At 57.8% G+C, this 17,594-nt stretch overlaps 2 protein-coding genes across 2 annotated transcripts; both read right to left on the reverse strand.

Annotated features, from left to right (window-relative positions):
- Window positions 1-159: 159 nt before the first annotated feature.
- Window positions 160-1,932, reverse strand: PPP1R27 (protein phosphatase 1 regulatory subunit 27). The gene is made up of 3 exons (XM_036910636.2): window positions 1,028-1,932; window positions 780-930; window positions 160-485 (listed from the first exon to the last, which is right to left on the reverse strand). Exons 1-3 carry the CDS (start codon window positions 1,215-1,217, stop codon window positions 362-364), a joined length of 465 nt encoding a protein of 154 aa, XP_036766531.1. The 5' UTR covers window positions 1,218-1,932; the 3' UTR covers window positions 160-361.
- A 3,758-nt stretch (window positions 1,933-5,690) lies between these two features.
- P4HB (prolyl 4-hydroxylase subunit beta) lies at window positions 5,691-15,637 on the reverse strand. The gene is made up of 11 exons (XM_036910634.2): window positions 15,416-15,637; window positions 13,984-14,190; window positions 12,583-12,716; window positions 12,295-12,432; window positions 8,625-8,729; window positions 8,333-8,458; window positions 7,914-8,114; window positions 7,471-7,591; window positions 7,180-7,361; window positions 6,966-7,052; window positions 5,691-6,560 (listed from the first exon to the last, which is right to left on the reverse strand). The coding sequence occupies exons 1-11, from the start codon at window positions 15,564-15,566 to the stop codon at window positions 6,480-6,482; spliced, it is 1,533 nt and encodes a 510-aa protein (XP_036766529.2). The 5' UTR covers window positions 15,567-15,637; the 3' UTR covers window positions 5,691-6,479.
- Window positions 15,638-17,594: the final 1,957 nt, after the last annotated feature.

Genomic DNA, 17,594 nt, shown 5'->3' on the forward strand with positions numbered 1-17,594 from the left:
GCGCTGGAATCTGGGCCCCTGGGCCCTGGTGCCCTGCTCCGGCGCTGGCCCCTGACCCCAAGTCCCGCGTGGACGGCGGGGCCCGCTGGTCCCCGAAAGCGGCTGGAGCCCGCGGACTGGGATGGTCCAGTCCTCAGTAAGCAGGTCACTACCACCGGCTTGAGAATCAGGTTTATTGAAAAAGTAAAAAGTGTCACAATAAAAAATCCACCTGGAGAAAAAGCCAGGTCAGAGGTCTGTGGGGCGGGGCTTGTGCCCAGGTACGGCCGGGCCCCTCGTTGGGAGCAGGTCGTAGCACCTGGGAGAGGTGGACCCCGACTTCTCCAGGGAACGGGAGAGCCCTGGAAGGGCAGCTCTAGGTTCAGGCCATAGTAGTCCCTTCAAAGAGCGCTACCAGGTCCTTGAAGTCCGGGTCAATGAGGTCTGAGGGCAGGTCGCCATCATCGTTGGCTGCCTCTCTGTCTGCTCCCAGCGAGATGAGGTACCTGGAGCGCAAAGGGCAGCCTGGAGGACGCTCACCCCATTCCAAGGTGGCGGGCTGGAGTCCTGAGGCCCACCTGCTTTAATTTTCCTAGGTGGGGCGAGCACGATGAGGCTTGGCCCCCCAGGAACTATGGCTGACTTTACAGTCTGCTCCACAGAGGGCCACAGGTCAGAAGCCCGGTGGGCCACAGCTACACCACCACCAAAAGCTCAGGGCCGCCTTCTGGGGGACCACATCCTGGAGGCCACTGGAGGCCTGAAGGGTTGGGATAATGCCCCTGGTCCCACCTTCTCACCTGGCTATGTCCGGGTACCCGTCACTGCAGGCAATGTGCAGGGGTGTCCAGCCTGCCTCATCACGCTGGTGAATGTCAGCCCCATATTTGACCAGCAGCTTCACACACTCCAGGTTTCCAGAGAGCACGGCTTCGTGTAGGGCGGCTAGGCCTGGGAAGGGCAACGCAGGGCAGGGCAGGGCAGGAGGAGTCAAGGCTGAGGCCTTCCCCAGCAGCCAAAGACCCCCTGCTGGCCCTGTAGCACTCACCGGAGGGGTGGATGGTGTCCAGGGCAACTTTCCGAGTCCGGATGAAGCGCCCCACCTGCTCCAGGTCACCCTGGCGAATGTGGTCTAAGAACAGGACATCATTAGGGAAGCGTACACTGCGATCGACCAGCCGTCGCCGCCGCCGTTGCCGTGGGCTATAGCGGGAGTAACGGGACGTTCTGCTGGGCATCCTGGAGACCGTGGCCTGGGCTGCCCCTGTGGGGACACTACTGCTGGAGGGAGGAGTGCGCCCAGCCAGACCAGATGCGAGTGCAGGCTCTTCCAGCCAGCAGGACTTCCAGTGCTGCTACCATGTGCTCCCTCTGTGGTGAGGGCACTTTCTGGTTATATAGGGCCGCTGAGCTATATAAAGCTGCGCAGTCATGCTCTCAGGGAGGGGCTGAAACAGAGCCGATCCCCACCCCGTGCTCAGGATCATGTTTAGGAGCTCATCTTTCAGCACACCTGTCACTCTGCCCAGCTAAAGGTCAGATCCTTCCTGACCACCCGCTCCCTGCCCCACAGCTGGACATAGAAGATGCCTTACAGAGGGTAGGAGAAGGTACTGGAAGGACAGACCCCATAAGGAAGGTGAGCAGGAACCAAGGTCATTGAGAGGGTCCAGGCATCTCCCACGGCCCCAGGAACTTGGGGAGGAGGGCATAATGCATGGTGAGAGTGGCTGTCTCTGCCTCTCTGAAAGGGGGCCACCCACATCTGAGGAATCAGTGTCCTGACTGTGCCACGGGAGAGGCGGCCCAGCCCAGCCCTTCCCCCTCCCTGTCCCTTGTCACCTTCCGTCATTGTTGGCATCCCTCAGGGCAGTTTTCCCAGAGGTTGGGCCTTGATGGCACTGGCCTCCTCAGAAACCTCCAGGTTAGAATCTAAATGCCTCAGCTCTCACTCAACCCATCCCACCCTGCCCATCAAGAACCCTCTGCAGCCCTTCCCCACAATGACCTCGTTCCTCTCCACCTTGACCCTTATGTTCCCATCACCATTTCTCCTGATGCCAGGCACTTACTTCCAAGAATGCATGTGCTCCCACTTGAGGTGACATCCAGTCTGCTTCCCAAGGACTGACTACCCCACTGCTGTTCACCCTCTGCACCTAGCCCAGTGCAGACTTACCTAGAGGGGTACAGTCAGTGAAGTCTGAAGACTTTCTAGCAGGCTGGGCCAATGCCAGCTGCATTTATTTACTGCAGCAGCCAGGTCTGAGGTGGGGTTTGGGCCCTGATACAGGAGGGCCAGTGGACAGGATAAGAGCAGAAGATGCATGTGCAGGAGCAGAGCTGGGCCGGGAGAGTGCCGGTGGGGTCCGGGATAGCCCCAGCACCCGGAGCTGGCTGTGTCGGTTTGCTAGGGCTGCAGTAACAAAGTGCCAGCTGGGGCTGAGACAATAGAGTGTTACACTCTCCCAGTCCTGGAGGTCACAAGTCCAATGCCAAGGTGCCTTCTGATAGAATATGTCCCAGGCCCATCTCCTGGCTTCTGGCATCAACGCCAGGTGTGCTCTGGCTGGTAGAATCATCAGGCCAGCTCTGCCTGCATGCTCACAGTACCTTCTCCTTATGTGTGTGTCTGTATCCAGATTTCCCCTTTTTATAAGGTTTCCAGTCATTGGATTAGGTATGATCTCATCTTAACTAATGACATCTGCAACAATCCCATTTCCAAATAAGATCACATTCTGAGGTACATTAGCACTTCAATACAGGAGTACTGGGGGACATGGGTCACCGTAACACTGGTGAGATCCCCTGGGTGGCACTGGAGGCCTAAAGACAGAACCAAAACTGAACAACACTGTTGTCAAGGGTGGGGCAGACAGCTTGGTCACCAGCAGCCCTTGGTCACCAGGCTGGTCTTAATCCAACAAAATCAAATGACTAAATGTACTCAACACCCTCCAGGTGCAAAGCCTTAGGCCAAATGCGGAGAAACGGCCCCAGCCTCAGACGGACTTCCTACCCTGATGGGGTTTTCCTGACCTGACTTAGTGCCCTTGCCCACTGGCTGGGCTGGCCCCACAGGCCTCATACCACCACGTACGCCCCAAAATTCCACAGGGACCTCCTCCCAGGCCAGGCCCCATAGGGCCCTGACAAAGGGGTGCTTCCCAGCATTCCTGGGCTCTGGGATCCGAGGATGGCGCCAGGCAGCCTTTACTCTTGGGTGCTTGGGAAGAACCAGTAGTTTCTTCTGGCTTATTTATGAGAAGCCTGGAGACTAAAAGCTCTCTGCACTGTAGACAGGAGACAGAACTTTGATGTGAAGATTGTCTTTCTGATGTCATGGAAAGTTGTCTGCCCTCCCCACTCAGAGGACCGGGTAGAAACCCTGAATGTAGCTGCCACCCCAGCTGGCCCTGCCCAGGAGAGACTGGACCTTGGGCTGGACACAGGGCAGGGAAAGCCCATCAGAGTGGGCCTGTTCGAGACCCCAAGAAGTATCCTCCAGTCTGTCCTGCTAACAGCGAGCTGAGAATTTGGCAGGGTTTTGGCTTTGAGATTTCTGTCTGGATCAGAGAAGGGATAGGTGGACAAAGCCTTCCCAGTCAGGACAGAGCCCTGGAAGGAGCTTGCATGCTGCTAATTCAGATGCCTTCTCAGCCATGCACACCAGCTGAAGCATCTTACTTTGGAAATCTTTCATCAAAAGCCATCCTTAAACTGTCCACCCTGCCACTGTTGGCAATGCACGTTTCACGCGACTGCATCAGACTCACACCTGCATTCACACAGCTTTGTCCCTGATCCTCCTTTGCCCATGTGAACTTGTGAAGGGACCTGGTGTGCATGTACCTGCAGTTTCTGCCTTCTAGAGGCCGAAATCAACGCAAACATGTAATGCGGAATGCTTACTCTGAAAAGTCCAAGGAACGCAGCTAGCGGTTCATCAAGCAGAAAACACTAGCTGCAGAGCCCTTAGGACTTAGTGCTGGGCCGCTGCAGCCCCCTCCCTCCCCAGCAGGCTCTGAGCCAGAGGCCCCTGAGGGTCTGGTGCACAGGCCCACGGCAGCTTCGTTAGCTTCCAGGCCAGTAGCTTCCCACCATCTGGACAGAGAGGCAAGAAAGGGAGGGAGGCCAGGAGGACGTCTGGGAAAGATGGGGCATCCTGGGCTGTTAAGCCTTAGCTGCCTGCCCAAGAGCCTGCAAAGTTCCCTTGCTAATCCACCAGCCCTGCCAGGTTTTGGCCTCCACCCCACAACCTCCCAGCAAAGCCAGGAATGCGATAATCAGCTGCCTCTGCAAAAAGGGTAAGTATGGGTGACTCACTCCCCCTCCTGGGAGCATATGACAGCAATGCTCCGGCAGCTGCACCTGGTCCCAGCTTCCTGTGCAGAGGCCAGGGAGCACAGGACTGGACAAAACCCACCTTCCTCTGGAGGCCACGTGTTGCTCTGGGGATGCCACTCAAGTTTCAGAGAGCAGAGCCATCGTCTCCCCAAGGACCCCTCCCACTGGGTCCAAGTGCGGAGCTCACGTCTCCATGGATGCTCATCTCAGTGCCACAGGACCCAGACACAATATGTATAAGCCCTGGAGTGGACCAGGAAGGCAGTCCCTGCACAGGCCACCCTAGAACTGGGCGAAGCCCAGCCACAGGCAGCTATCAGCGCAGGCTGCAGAGCTGGAGGAGCAGCACCACAGCCCAGTTGTCCCCACCCAGGGTAGTGATACCAGCCCTCGCTGGATGCTGGATTTGTGAAGGCCTGGATGGCAGGCTGCCTGCATCAAGAACAGCAAGGGCAGACAGGCTGGGAGTGTGGCTGTGGACATGGACATGCGGAGACTCGGGCACTGAGTACACGTCCTCCTCCAGGACTCGTGGAGATGAGGGCTTGCTGGCACACGCGGAGTGGCAGGCAAGGATCCCTGGAACCTGTGGGCTGTCCTTGTTCTTACCCAGGTGGACTGGGTCTCCGTTCCCTCCTCCCAGATGTCCCACCTGCTGTCAGTCAGGACCCCGACCTGCACCCTGCAGCCCCTGTAGGGCTCCTTTCTCACTCTGAGGGACCCACAGGCACTGCAGAGCTCCTTCTGGGGCCTGAACCAGTCCAGGCTCAGAAATGCCATCAGCTCAACATGACAGCCAGGCCGACAGCTTTGAGTCTGTGGAAAAAATTCTACAAACTACAAGCGAGCTGAGTTTCTAGAAGCCAAGTTACATTTTAACTAGGTGACCTGCTATTTGAACATGTTTTTTTTAATATGAAGGTCTGGTGATAAACATGCTATCTTACCCATTCTTGAGGCCTGCTTGCTCGATTTCTTGTCAGACCCTGTGGCGGTTCCAGGAATCGGTGGAGACCTGCCCACCACCTCAGGCTGGGGCTGGCTCTCTGTAGCCCCTGAGCAGAGTCCATGCAGTGACGGCCAGACGCTCCAGAAGGGCAGTGATGACCACATCTGCCACCATTCAACCAGCCCCCTTATCAGCACACGGTGCCAGGCGGCACCCTCCAAGTTCCTCCACTCGGGGACCTGGCCACGCACTCAGGAACTCAGCAAACTGCACTCCAGACTTGTGCATGCTTCCACATTTACACCCTGCTGCGTGGAAGATTGCACTTGGCAAGAACAGTGCCCACCGAGAGCACCTTTCCTCTTCAGTCAGAATTCCCGTGGCCTGGACAGATCATAGAGCAGAGGCGATGAGAGGTGGTAAAATTCCAACTTTATTTGGCCAATGTGTTCAATTCCAATGTTGTGGCAGAAATGACTGCAGAACCGTCACATCTGATTTGGCTCAAGCACCCTCGGCCGTCTCACAGCCTGGATGTGGGGGGGCTCTGGTTCTGCCTGCTGCAGGCCTCAGGCCACCCTGAAGTCACAGAGCAATGAGGAGCCCTGCTCGGGGCAGCGGAGAGCTGCCCAGGCACACCCCAGTGGCACCCGCTGTGCCCCCTTGCGACAGAGACCCTGAGTCTCCATTTAACCAGACAAGGCGAGAGCCACACTCAGCTGTGGCAACTCTGGCACAGGTGAAAGTGACCCATCCAGCCTGGCTCATCCCTCCCCACACAGGGACAGGAGACTCCGGGGAGGCCTAGCCAAGCCAGTACAGATACCCTGACATCCAAAAATGTTTAAAAATCCCACAGATGGAATTCTTTTAAAGAGAGAGTACAAACCTAACAGAAAGGAGATACTGCCAGTGTGAGATTCCCAAACATTTTTGCAAGCACTCCAAACAAAACCCCGTATGAAAAAGTACATCACAATTATAAAACAGGCCCATCAAGACGAGGCTGGCCTGGAGAGAAATCCCTTTCCAAAAACTGAAAAGAAAAAGGAAAAGACGGGTTTGAATTGACAAGTGTGTTGGAATGCAGTGTTGCTTCAGAAAATTCCCTGCATTTCCGATCGACGCGCCTCCTCCGGGGAGGGTTCGCGGCCCTGGGGCCGAGCTGCCGGGTGGGTCTGGGGCACCCAGGCCGTCCGCCTCACAGCTCATCCTTCACAGCTTTATGGTCATCCTCCTCCTCCAGGTCGGGCTCCTCCGCTTCTTCCAGGTCTTCTAGGTCCTGGGATGAAGGAAGAACAGGGAGAGAAAGGACACGAGTCAGCGGCCAGTGCAGACGGCACACAGGGAGGGCCGCACGTGGCCTTCAGAGCAGATGACGGGGAGCCCGGAGTCCGCACCCCGGCCTGTCACCGGCCCCCATGCCACCAGCCCTCTGGCCTGGAAGGGCCTCCCTGTGCACGTCAGCAGGCAGGGAGTGGGACCAACTGGTAAGACCCCGTAAGTAGACACCTGCATGTGAAAACCCTGCAGACGCCTCTGGCCCAGCGCTTGCCAGGAGGGCACCCTGAGGGGTTCCCGACCACCTGGTGCCAGATGCCCCTGGTGGTGCCAACCATGGGTCCCCTAAGCACTCAGGGTGCCCCCAGAGGCCAACAGAGCCTGGTGGCCACCGAGCCCCACTTACATCATCCTCCCCTGCCCCGTCCTGGCCACCGCTCTCCAGGAACTTCTTAAAGCCGTCTAGCGTCCGCTCCCCATTGTAGTCGATGACCTGGGGAGACGGAGGATGAGGAGCGGGCAGCAGCTGCCCCCCTGTACAAAGGCGGGCTTCTGAAGGGGTCCCAGCACTCCCCAGCCCCCTTCCCGTCTCAGGCCCCTCGGATGACTGGCACGCGCACCGTTCTGCCCGCGCCGGCAGGGAAGAACTTGAGCGTGGGGAAGCTGTGCACGCGGACCGCCTCCACCTCGTTGGCTGTCGAGTCCATCTTGGCAATGATGACATCAGCATGGTCTTTGTACGTCTCTCCCAGCTTGTCCCAAATGGGAGCCAGCTGTTTGCAGTGACCACACCACGGGGCGTCTAGAGAAAGCAGCTCTGGGTCTCCCTGGGCCGGGAAGCACCTCCTGGCCTGCCCCCAGCCCACACCGGTGCGGCAGACCAGTGGGGAGGCTGACATGCCTTCACTTACAGAATTCCACGAACACATTCTTTTTCTCATCAAAAGCAACCTCTTCAAAGTTCTCCCCAACTAGCACTTTGACAGGCTGCTTGTCCCAGTCCTCAGGCAGCTCCTGGCTCATCAGGTGGGGCTGGGGAACGGGCGGTGCCAGGTCAGGGGTGCAGGGCCACACAGATCCCACTGCCCTGCAGAGCCCCACTTCTGGCAGAGGCACACAGCTGCCCTCGGTGACGAGCTGGCTGTGGGACCTCAGGAGAGGGGTGGGCCCCCGAGTCAGGGCTGCTCTGCATGCCCCACGCAGAGGGACAAGGATTCCCACCTGCTGCCACTGGGGGCCCCATCCTCAGGACTGCATGCTCATGTGTTTAGGTGCCTTATGGGTGCAGCCACAGGGGCCTCCAAACTAAGGAGCAAGAGGCCACGCAGGCTAGCGCGCCCAGGACGGGCCCCACCTTGATCTTGCCCTCCAGGAACTGGCGGCAAAACTCGGTGATCCCGTCCGCTGTCAGCTCGTCCGACTCGGGCTTGTACTTGGTCATCTCCTCCTCCAGGGTGATGAGACGCACGGCAGGGCACTCCTCCTTCCGTAGGCCAAAGAACTCGAGGATACGCTGGTTGTCTGTGTGGTCGCTGTCGATGAAGATAAACAGGATCTTGGGGGAGAAAAGGCGCAGTCAGAGCAGCAGGGCAGGTGGATGGCGGCCCCGCTCTGCCCCACGAAAGCCTCCTGCACTCAACTCGCGTTGGCAGGCGGACTGGCTGATGGGAAGCAGAGGAGGCTGGCGTGGCTGACCTTCCACAGCAGCCCCCATCCCGAGAACAGGCTCTGATGAAGCGGGAGAAGCCACGGGACAGCCCGGGAGCGGCTCACCTTGCCCTTGAAGCTCCCAGCGGCCTTCTTGAAGCTGCTCAGTTTGCTGTCATAGTCAGACACACTCTTTGGCAGGAACAGCAGGATGTGTGTCTTGATTTCTCCTCCAAAAATCTTTGGGGCTGTCTGAGTTACAAACATAGGTTACCCGGGCTAAGCTGCCACCTGAGGATACCCTCTCAGGACCCACACTACCACTGGGCATCAGGGCAGCAGTGGGAACTCCCTGAGCAGGGGTTCCCAGGGCCAAACCACCCCCACCTGGGGCGCAGGACAAGCAGAAGAGCCACACCTGCTCAGTGAACTCGATGACCAGGGGCAGCTGGTTATGCTTGATGAAGTCCAGCAGCTTCTCTTTGCTGATCTCCCCCTCAAAGCTGTTCCGGCCTTCGTCAAACTGTGGGTACAGACCGAGGCATGAGCACTGATGGGCCCTGAGAAACTGCCCCCCACCCAGTCCTGGCTGACCCAGGCCAGGAGTCTGGCAGCCCCACCTTCCTGCCTGGGGTTTTGAAAGCCACGAGGAGCAGGGCCCACGGCCTCTGTCCACAGAACAAAGCCGGGTAAAGTCTGCAGGAGCCAGAGTCCTCAGGAACACAGGTGGGCAGCCTCCACACACCAGGAAGGCAACTGCTGGCCCAATAACCTCCCCAGAGGGCTTCAGGCCAGCACACTCCCAATAAAGCCACGGGAGCCCCATCTTCCTGGTGCAAGGAACCTTCGCATCTTACCTTCCTCACTCCAAGTCCCTGAAACAGCAGCTCTCAAAGTGCGGGCCATAGCCCGCGAGCCCGAGACCCTTCAAGGGCAGCTGTGAGGTCAGAGCGTTTTCCACACTTGCTCTCCTCTCGTGAGCGCCCTGTTGAAGGGCTGCATGTGTGCCGTCGCACCAGCCCAGAGGAAAATGACAACCCAGCTGCCTTCCACTTAGGCCCACACCAGAGGCCAGCAGGCATCTACAACCCTCTTACCACTAAAATGCTGCTGTCTAGGTTATTTTTGATAACGTATAATAGATTTATTATTATTTTAGGACCAACTAGGTTTTTAAAAATTCCTGTTGTGACTTCTAACAATAAAAATTGGTATGTTTGATCCACACAAATGAAAGCTCTTTGGGGCCCCAATGACATGCCTGTAGGAGTTTCAGAAGTCCTGCTCCCACAAGGGTGGAGGGCTGCTACTGCGGACCAGAGGGCCCTCGGGGGCCTTCCAGCCTAGTGCAGCCTTGGTTCAGGACAGAAGCACAGAAACGCTCCTGACACAAAGCTGGATGTGTGCCTAAGACCCTTCAGGTAAGCAGCTCAGGTGAAACTTCCATCACGCCCCGAGCGCTCAGATCAGACTTGGAGAGACTCAGTTTTGCTCCCTAGCCACCTCCCTTTCCCCCAAGTAACTTCCAGAAAGGCAGGTGGCCACCTTCCTATCTTACCTTGGAGCCAGACCCTTAGCTTTTAGCACCCAAGGTGAGCCCAAAGCCTGCTCCATCTCCCCAACCAGCGAAGGACGAGGATGCAAAGGACAGAAAAGCCAAAGCCAAGAGGCCCTTCAAGTGCACTGTTTGGAAAAAGAGAGGCTGGCCGGGCCTCAGCTCCACCCAGCACGCAGGGGCCCAAGCACAATGCTGAGCCCCGGCTGGAAGCAAACGGGCTGCTGCTGCCCACTCAGAACCATGTCCCCACCCCCCCAGAGCAGTGAGTACTGTCTGCCCCACTTCACTGAGGTGCCTGAAGAACACAGCTGCCCCATGCACCTGTCTCGAGACACAGTCTTTTTGGTAATGTTGCCACATTATATTATGTTCACTGTCTCTTTTTGTAAAAATTAATCAGCCAGTCCTCAATTAGCTGGGGGCAGCTGCAGGAGGCTCGGGGCCCTGGGCAGAGGCCAGCCCTGCCAGGCCACAAGGGCAGACATCACAAAAAGGCTCCCCACTGCAGGCACAGTCCTGGCCCCACACCTACTTCTGACCCCCTAGCTTCAAAGAATAAAAAAGAAAAACAAAATAAACACCAGAAAAAAAGATGCAGAACAATCAGCTCTCAGACAAAAGGTCCAACTACTGGGGACAAGGATCCACACTAAAGCGACAGGCTCCAGAGCTACTCTGGTGACCCTGCCCTTCCTGGCAAGCAGCGACTGGCCACTGGGAGCCTGCCCGCCTGGCTCACTGCGGACGTGCCTGGCTCTCTCCAGGGCTGCCCCTCACGGCTCCAGAGCAGACAGAGCAGCAGGTCATGTGGTAGCAATGGGCTGAACAGCTGACGGAATGGATGGTGAAGGCAGAGAAGAGCACGACAATGGAGAAAACGGGGACGCGGGCAGCTGAAGTCTGCAGGGTCCAACCACAGCTGGGACCTTGCCGACCCGCATAGTGTGAAGTCTGTGGGCTCTGCCAGGCTTCTGCCCAGGGCAACCACGCTGCCCAAGCACAGATGCCGGGGCCACCGACTGCAAGGGAAAGTGATGTCCACCAAGGGGCACCAGACCCAAGGGGACACAGAGGGCAAGAGTCAGCAGCAGAAGGGCTCCTGGCGCCAGCTCCTCGCAGACAGGCCACGATGGTCCTAAACCTTCAGGGACACTTGGTCACCCAAATGCTGACCCGTGAACCCAACCTTCTGGCTTCCTAGGGTGAAGAACCGTGTGGAGGAAGGAGGGCCACACGGCCTCAGAGAGAACACCCTCCAGGGCCCTCTCCTCAGCACCCTGAGGGGCTCCTGACCATGGCCTCTCGGTTTCTGCCCAGCCAGATGTCTGCTTATAACTCCCCAGGTGCCTCGGGGACAAGTGACTAGTTTGGCAATTCTGTTCCCTTCAGGGAACATTGTTAAGGTTTTCACTGAGCAAAAACAGTAATGCAAAGCCTCAAGTTCTCTTGAGGAAAGGACTTCAAGACAAGGATGCAGAAGGAAAGCTGCCTGGAATCACCCCAAGCCGCCTGTCCTCTGGGTGCTGCTGGGAGACACCTTGACCTCCTCCCGGCAGTCCCTGGCAAGGCGCTAGCTGCAGCCACTACTACGGAGAGCCACCACCCCTCAGCCTGCACACCTGGCAGCACACACCACAACCGGAGTAGGCTGCGCTTCCTGACCACAACCCTTCCTGACCCCAGGTCCACGCCCTGTAACTCTGAGCCTGCCTTCCCACAGGGAGGGGACAGGACAGGGGTCAAGGCCCTGCTCCACCCTGCCCTCTGGCTCCTCCTCCTTGGCTTTCTCTCCTCTCCTCTGCACTGTGCTATCTGAATGACATCAGCGCAGTGTCCCCCAATCCAGGGGACAGCTGTGTTCCAGGAGCAGGGGTGCTCAGCCAGCCCTTGGCCCGTGTCTGGTGGCCACATGAAAGACAGAGATCTCATCACCCCGCCGGCGATGCAGTGCACACCCGAGTCCCGGCTGTGGCCCAGCAATGGTGTCAAGTGGTTAAGACACATGGCACAGCACAGCCCCTTCAGAAAGAGGAAGGATGCTGGCCGAGGGGGTGGAGCTTTGCCAACAGGGTAGCAACACCCCTCCTCCCAATAGCCAACACTCCAGTCTCCATCTGGGGTGAGAAAAACAGATCGACCTGGAATTAGGTAAATGATGGTCATAGGATGTAGTAAATGTGATGTCACCAAACTGTATACTTAAAAATGGTTAAAAAAAAAATGGTTAAGACACCAACTTTGTTACATAGGTCTCACCAGTTTCTTTTTAAGCTAACACTCCAGAGCAGCCTGCTTTCATAAAACACAGCACTGGGGCTGCAGCAGGGCCCGGGGCAAAGGGCCACAGCCGGGTCTGAAGGCCGTGGCCTGAGTGGCTCCTGCAGCCTGATGTTGCAGAACTGGCCCTTGATAAGCCAGGCCGCAGTCCAGGAAGGTTCTAGGAAAAGTTCAAGGGCACATGCAGCACTAGGCGAGGGACCCCTAGAGCGGCCTCTCAACCAGCAGGCGGGGCTGCCCCAGGGCCACTCACCTTCTTAAAGAGGACAACCCCATCCGCGTCCAGATGGTACTTGGAGAACACATCACTGTTGGAGGTGATCCCGAAGGGTATGTCATCGATGGCCTCTGCTGCCAGCAAGAACTGTTTGGCAGTGTCCGACTCCACGTCCTGGAGAGGAAAAGAGCCAGAGGTGGCACATGCCCCAGCACTGAGGACCCCTGCCCAGGTGGCAGCAGGCAAACCACAGTGCCCAGAGCATAGGGCCCTCCTCCAGGGACAGGGATAAGGAAACCGCAGAGGATGTCCCAAAGCCTGTACCTTGAAGAAGCCGATGACCGCCACCTCACTGGACTCCACCAGAGCCTCCGCAGCGGCCTCATCAGGCAACGTGGTGGCTGCGGGGCCCGTGCGCTTCTTCAGCCAGCTCACGATGTCGTCAGCTTCCCGGCCAGCTGTGCCCAGACACACGTGGGGTCCACTTACCACCAGGGCCCACCCACTGTCACCTGAGCTCTCTGCCAAAACCACAGCAAGATACTCTCTTGCCACTTATAGAAAAGGCAGCTTGTCTACACAACTGCCCACAGTCCTGGACGAGAAGGGCTTCTCTGCCGTGAGACGGCGGGAGTGTGGGGGGGGCGGAAAGGCAGCGGTCACTTCTGCTAACAGGATCACAAGTCACTTTGACTCCCGAATCCCTCTACACTTTTTTAATTTTCCTTACATTTGAGTTTATCGAACACACATGCTTGCTCCAGCGGTCTCACACTGGGCTTCTTCGTTAGATGTGTGGCTGAACTTCTTCGAACGGCTGGCTAGGAAATCAGCCTCCACACCAGCCTCCTGTGAAAGCAGCTGGGCTCCTGCCTGCCTGGTGTTCCCAGGGTCCTTGCCCCAGGCCTGCTCTACTCGCCCTCCAGACTAGGACGAGAGACTGTGCATGTCACCCAAAGCAGGGAACACGAGGAGCAGACAGCCGGCTCCTCCCCAGACTGAGGCCCATCCCTCCTTCCTCCCTCAGAGGGTCTGACTACCTGGTCCAATCTCGCGTTTAAAGGGTTTTGCCAAGTGGTAGCAAGAAGCTGAGTCGCTGGTGACAGGTGGCATCAGCAGCAGTTGTAAAGCCTAAGTGTTGGTGATGGGACCATGGGAACTTTGGGAAGGGCACTTCCTATTCCCAAAGTGAAGTAAGCAGAGACACAGCATCAGCCTGGCGAGACCAGAACTGACAAGGCTTCAGAGTGGGCCTGGCTGGCAAGCCACAAAACCGGTTCACGAACAGAGGTTTCTTCTTCTGTCACCGGTACTGGATGAGCCACAGACGGCCAAACCCATGAAAGCAGCCTCAGCCAGGACGGAGGTCTCGGGCTGTGAATGGAGCTGGGCTTATCTCGAGCGCTGCCATGACAGGCATGGGACACCTGCCTGCTCCTCGGCTGCTCTGAGCCCAGCCCTGCTGAGGAAAGGCCCTTGGCACTCGGCGGGTGGCACCACCATACCTGTTCCTCCTCGTGGCCAGGACTGCCCCCTGCCTGCTCTCCAGCACCCAGGACATCCCTCTCCACTTGAGAGGTTCTTCAGGGATGAAAGAATTTTCCTCACATGGCCCTGAGGCTCAGCTAGAACCTGAGCCCTGTCAGATCAGGCTCCCCCCCACGCCTCTGAACCTGCCGACAGGTCCCTCTCTATAGGCCATCAGGGACAGAGCCGTGGTCACACCTGTGTATTCTTTGGGGGAAGCCGTGTCTCCATTCTTGAAGAACTTGATTGTAGGGTAGCCCCGGACACCATACTGCTGGGCCAGATCTGACTCTTCAGTGGCATCTACCTTTGCCAGTCTGATCTCAGAACCTTCTGCCTTCAATTTTCCAGCTGCTTTGGCATACTCAGGAGCCAGGGCCTTGCAGTGGCCACACCAAGGGGCATCTGAGAAAGAAAATGGGATGCTGGGAAGCAGCACTGCCCAGTCGCATTGCCTCCTTACCCTCTCCTTCCTACCTCCCTCCATAAAAACCTTATCTGCTTGCCAAGATAACCCCTCTGAGTGCGCGAGGCTGAGCTGATAGCTCATGCTCTTAGGCAATATTGAGACAGAGGCCATGGGTGACAAACTGACACCAACCCCCACTCTGCTTTGTCACCATCAGCACAGGAAGGCAAACTCTTTGGCCACTAGCAGCTTCCTAGTACCTGCGTGCAATTAGGGCGGACATGTTCCTGGAATTTCCACTGAGAATGCAGCAAAGAGGCTAATGATGCCCAGCTGTGTGCTTGGTAAGACCTGGTCACAAACACATGACGCACACCTGCACACACCTTCCCCGAGACTAGTATTTAAAACCAGTTCTTAATACTCTGGGAAGAGCACTCTCTGAACTAGAGTAGCATCTGTGTTGGGTCTAAGATTTCCACCCCAGAAAAGCAGGGCTTAAGCACTGGCAAACACAGAGGTTTTGGATTCTGCTTGGCAACATGGAAGCAGAAGACAGCTGTCATGGGCTGCAGGTGGTACAGACAGGAGAGGGGCACTTGGGGATTGGCCCAGGTGAGCAGTTGGGGCTGGATCCTGCCGTGCCCTTTGCATTCGTGGCAGCTTACACGAGTGGACTCTGCATTTCTTAGGCTAACAGAAGAATCCTGCCATCAGGCCCAAGGGCATGTCCTGGCTGTCAGTCTGTGGCCACTCTTAGGGTCCAGCCCAGGCAGCAGGCGTGCCTCCCGTGCACACAGCAGAGATGTTGACAGCAGTTCTGTGAGTCAGTGTGCCCAGGGGTGGCCAGAATGCTGACAGCCCTGAAGATACACCCCCCTGACCCCGGGTTGGGGCTGCGAGAGTGGGGAGGGGCCCCCAGCCGTCAGTCCAGTGACTTCTCCTTCCCATGCCTCCCATGACCTCCTGCGCCCCTCTCCAACCATCTGTGCCCGTCTTTCCTATGCCCCCGTCCCGTACTTCTGGTCCCTCCATTACGCTCGGTCCCGTCTCCCTTGCGCCTTTCTTTTCTGTCCCTCCTCTCCACCCACTGCCCCGTCTGCGCCCCTTCGGTGCCCCCCTGTGCCCCCCATCCATCATCTCCGTGCCCTCCGGCCCCCTGGGCCCCCTTCGTTCCCGTCCGCAGCGGCGGCCAGGCCCTGCCCGGGCGGCGGCACTCACAGAACTCCACCAGCAGGTACTTGTGGGCCGCCAGCGCCTCCTCGAAGTTGCCCTTGTGGAGCACCAGGACGTGGTCCTCCTCGTCGGGGGCGTCGGCACCCGTGCGGGCCAGAGCGGCCAGGGCCAGGCAGAGGAGAACGCGGCGTAGCATGTCGGCAGTGGATGCGGGCCTTCAGTCGGCGCCGCCGGACAGCAGGCCACGAGAGCGCGCGTCGCCCGCCCCGCCCCTATAAGCCCGGCCGTCGCGCCCGCGCGCCCGCCTGCTCCCGTCCTCGATTGGCCGGCGGGCTCCGGGTCCCGCCTCCTCTGCGTTCGGAATGGATGCCTCTCTGGCCCCGACCCCGGAATCGGAATCTCTACGAAGACCTCCTCGCTCTCGTTCTGGATTGGCCCAGGAGCTCGCGCTCACTCTCTTTCCCAGACTCTCATTGGTTGCCTGAGGAGAGCTTTCTCTCCCTCGACTTTTGATTGGTGGATTTCTCCCACACCTTCCGCGGATCTGGAATGGCTGCCACTTTCGGAGGCCCGGGCTCTGCGACTTTTGAGAGGCCAAAAGGTGCGCGCACCCCGCGCGATCCTTCGTCGAACGTGGCAGTGGGGCGGAGTCCCCATCCGAGAGGTGGAGCTGCGCCTGCGCCTCCGAAACCCCTCGTGTTGTATTCTGACTGGACCGCGTATCCGAAACTGGTACCGCCCCCCTCTCGGGGCTGAAAGCAGGGCTGACGCAACTTCCGGCGTGCCTGGGGAGGGTCGCCTGCGGGGCCGCTGGGTTGGTTGCTGGTGGCTGCCTGCGGGCGTCGGCGAGGTGAAGCTAGAGGCGGGCCGGTGTCGCGGAGAGGACCGAAGCCGAAGAGGTGGGGCCGGAGGCCCGGGAGGAGGGCCCCGGAGCCGCTGGAGCCTGCGCGGAGCGGGCGGAGCCGCGGGGTCGGGCCGGGCCAGCTGAAGGCCCCAAACGGGGAGGGCGGTGGGATGACCTGACCCTGCGGCCCTCTGCCCCCCTCCCCGCCCTCTGTCCGTCCTCCGAAGCCGCCCTTGAAGCTGCTGGGGCGGCAGCCGCGGATGCCCCGGAGCTGCTCGCTGCAGACCGCGGTGTCCGCCTGGGCAGCCGCCGGCCGCCCCCGACGTCACTTAACCCTTGAGGTGCGCCCGGCTCCGCGTGGGCGCGCTGGGGGTGCCGCGCACACCCCGGACTTCGAGACTGAGTCCGGGAAAGAAAAAGAGTGCACAGTGTCCCCTTCATAGCTGTTTTATGCTGACGTGTTGTAATATTTGTATATATCGGGTTAAATAAACGTAATTTTCATCTATTTCTTTTTGAATTTTAACATGGGATCTAAAAAAGTAATAGAGGTGGCTGGCTTTTCGTTTTTGTTGGATGGCGCTGGCCTAGACCGGTCGGCCGCCCCTTTCCCTCACCGCTCGAACCCCACCCCTTTCGCTCCCGCCCTCTGTCCTCCCTTCCCCCTCTCCTCAACACTCTTTTCTCCAGGAACTTTTCCTCTTCATTTGTATTCACTTCATTGATGAGGAAATGCCACCGCCACTCATTTTAAGATTCATCAATTTAGCAACTTGGCAGGGAAAAGGGAAATGCTCCCCCATTAAATGTACATGTTGGCTCTATTAGCATCCTAATTGCAGAAATGGGAAGACAGGAATAAGTTGCTTGCATACTTAGGACGGTTTGCCTGTGATGTGGAGGGCGCACACATACTAGTTGAGGGACTCCCTTGGCTAGACTATGAATTTATCAAGATCAAGATCACGTTCTCTGTGCCCCTCTTCCGGTGCTGGTAGAGAGGGTCAGTCAGAGGTAGTTGAACGTGCTGCAAACACAATACCTGTCTTCAAAGGGGTGATGTGGGTAAAATATTTCCAGAGTATCTCGCCTGGCTTTAGTACATCTGCGCATCAACTGGCGTTCAGAGGTGGAAAGAAGTATATGGCTTTAGTGCATTTGCATCATTGCCTCAGGGGTGGAGAGAAGTTAATCTCGATATCAATGGGCAATGGAGGGCTTATCTGTATCTGAGAGGTGAGGGGGAGGGACGCTTTTACTTCTGCTGGAGCAGGAAAGAGACGGCTACGGATTGCAGTTTGTAAGCAATAAACGGATTTTAAACTTTATTTCTCCCTTTGATTTCGATTTTAGAGGTATTTCGCCCCAGGATTTCCTTTC

The sequence above is a fragment of the Manis pentadactyla genome, chromosome 4 (assembly GCF_030020395.1).
Source record: "Manis pentadactyla isolate mManPen7 chromosome 4, mManPen7.hap1, whole genome shotgun sequence".
NCBI classification, from domain to species: Eukaryota; Metazoa; Chordata; class Mammalia; order Pholidota; family Manidae; genus Manis; species Manis pentadactyla.

Coding starts and splice junctions, on each gene's coding strand:
- PPP1R27 (XM_036910636.2), bottom strand. CDS start 1,217: ATGCCCAGCAGAACGTCCCGTTACTCCCGCTATAGCCCACGGCAACGG. Junction 931..1,027: donor GGACACCATCCACCCCTCCG/GTGAGTGCTACA, acceptor TGCCCTTCCCAG/GCCTAGCCGCCCTACACGAA. Junction 486..779: donor GGGTACCCGGACATAGCCAG/GTGAGAAGGTGG, acceptor TTTGCGCTCCAG/GTACCTCATCTCGCTGGGAG.
- P4HB (XM_036910634.2), bottom strand. CDS start 15,566: ATGCTACGCCGCGTTCTCCTCTGCCTGGCCCTGGCCGCTCTGGCCCGC. Junction 12,433..12,582: donor CGGTCATCGGCTTCTTCAAG/GTACAGGCTTTG, acceptor TTTCCTCTCCAG/GACGTGGAGTCGGACACTGC. Junction 7,362..7,470: donor GAATGTGTTCGTGGAATTCT/GTAAGTGAAGGC, acceptor TGCTTTCTCTAG/ACGCCCCGTGGTGTGGTCAC.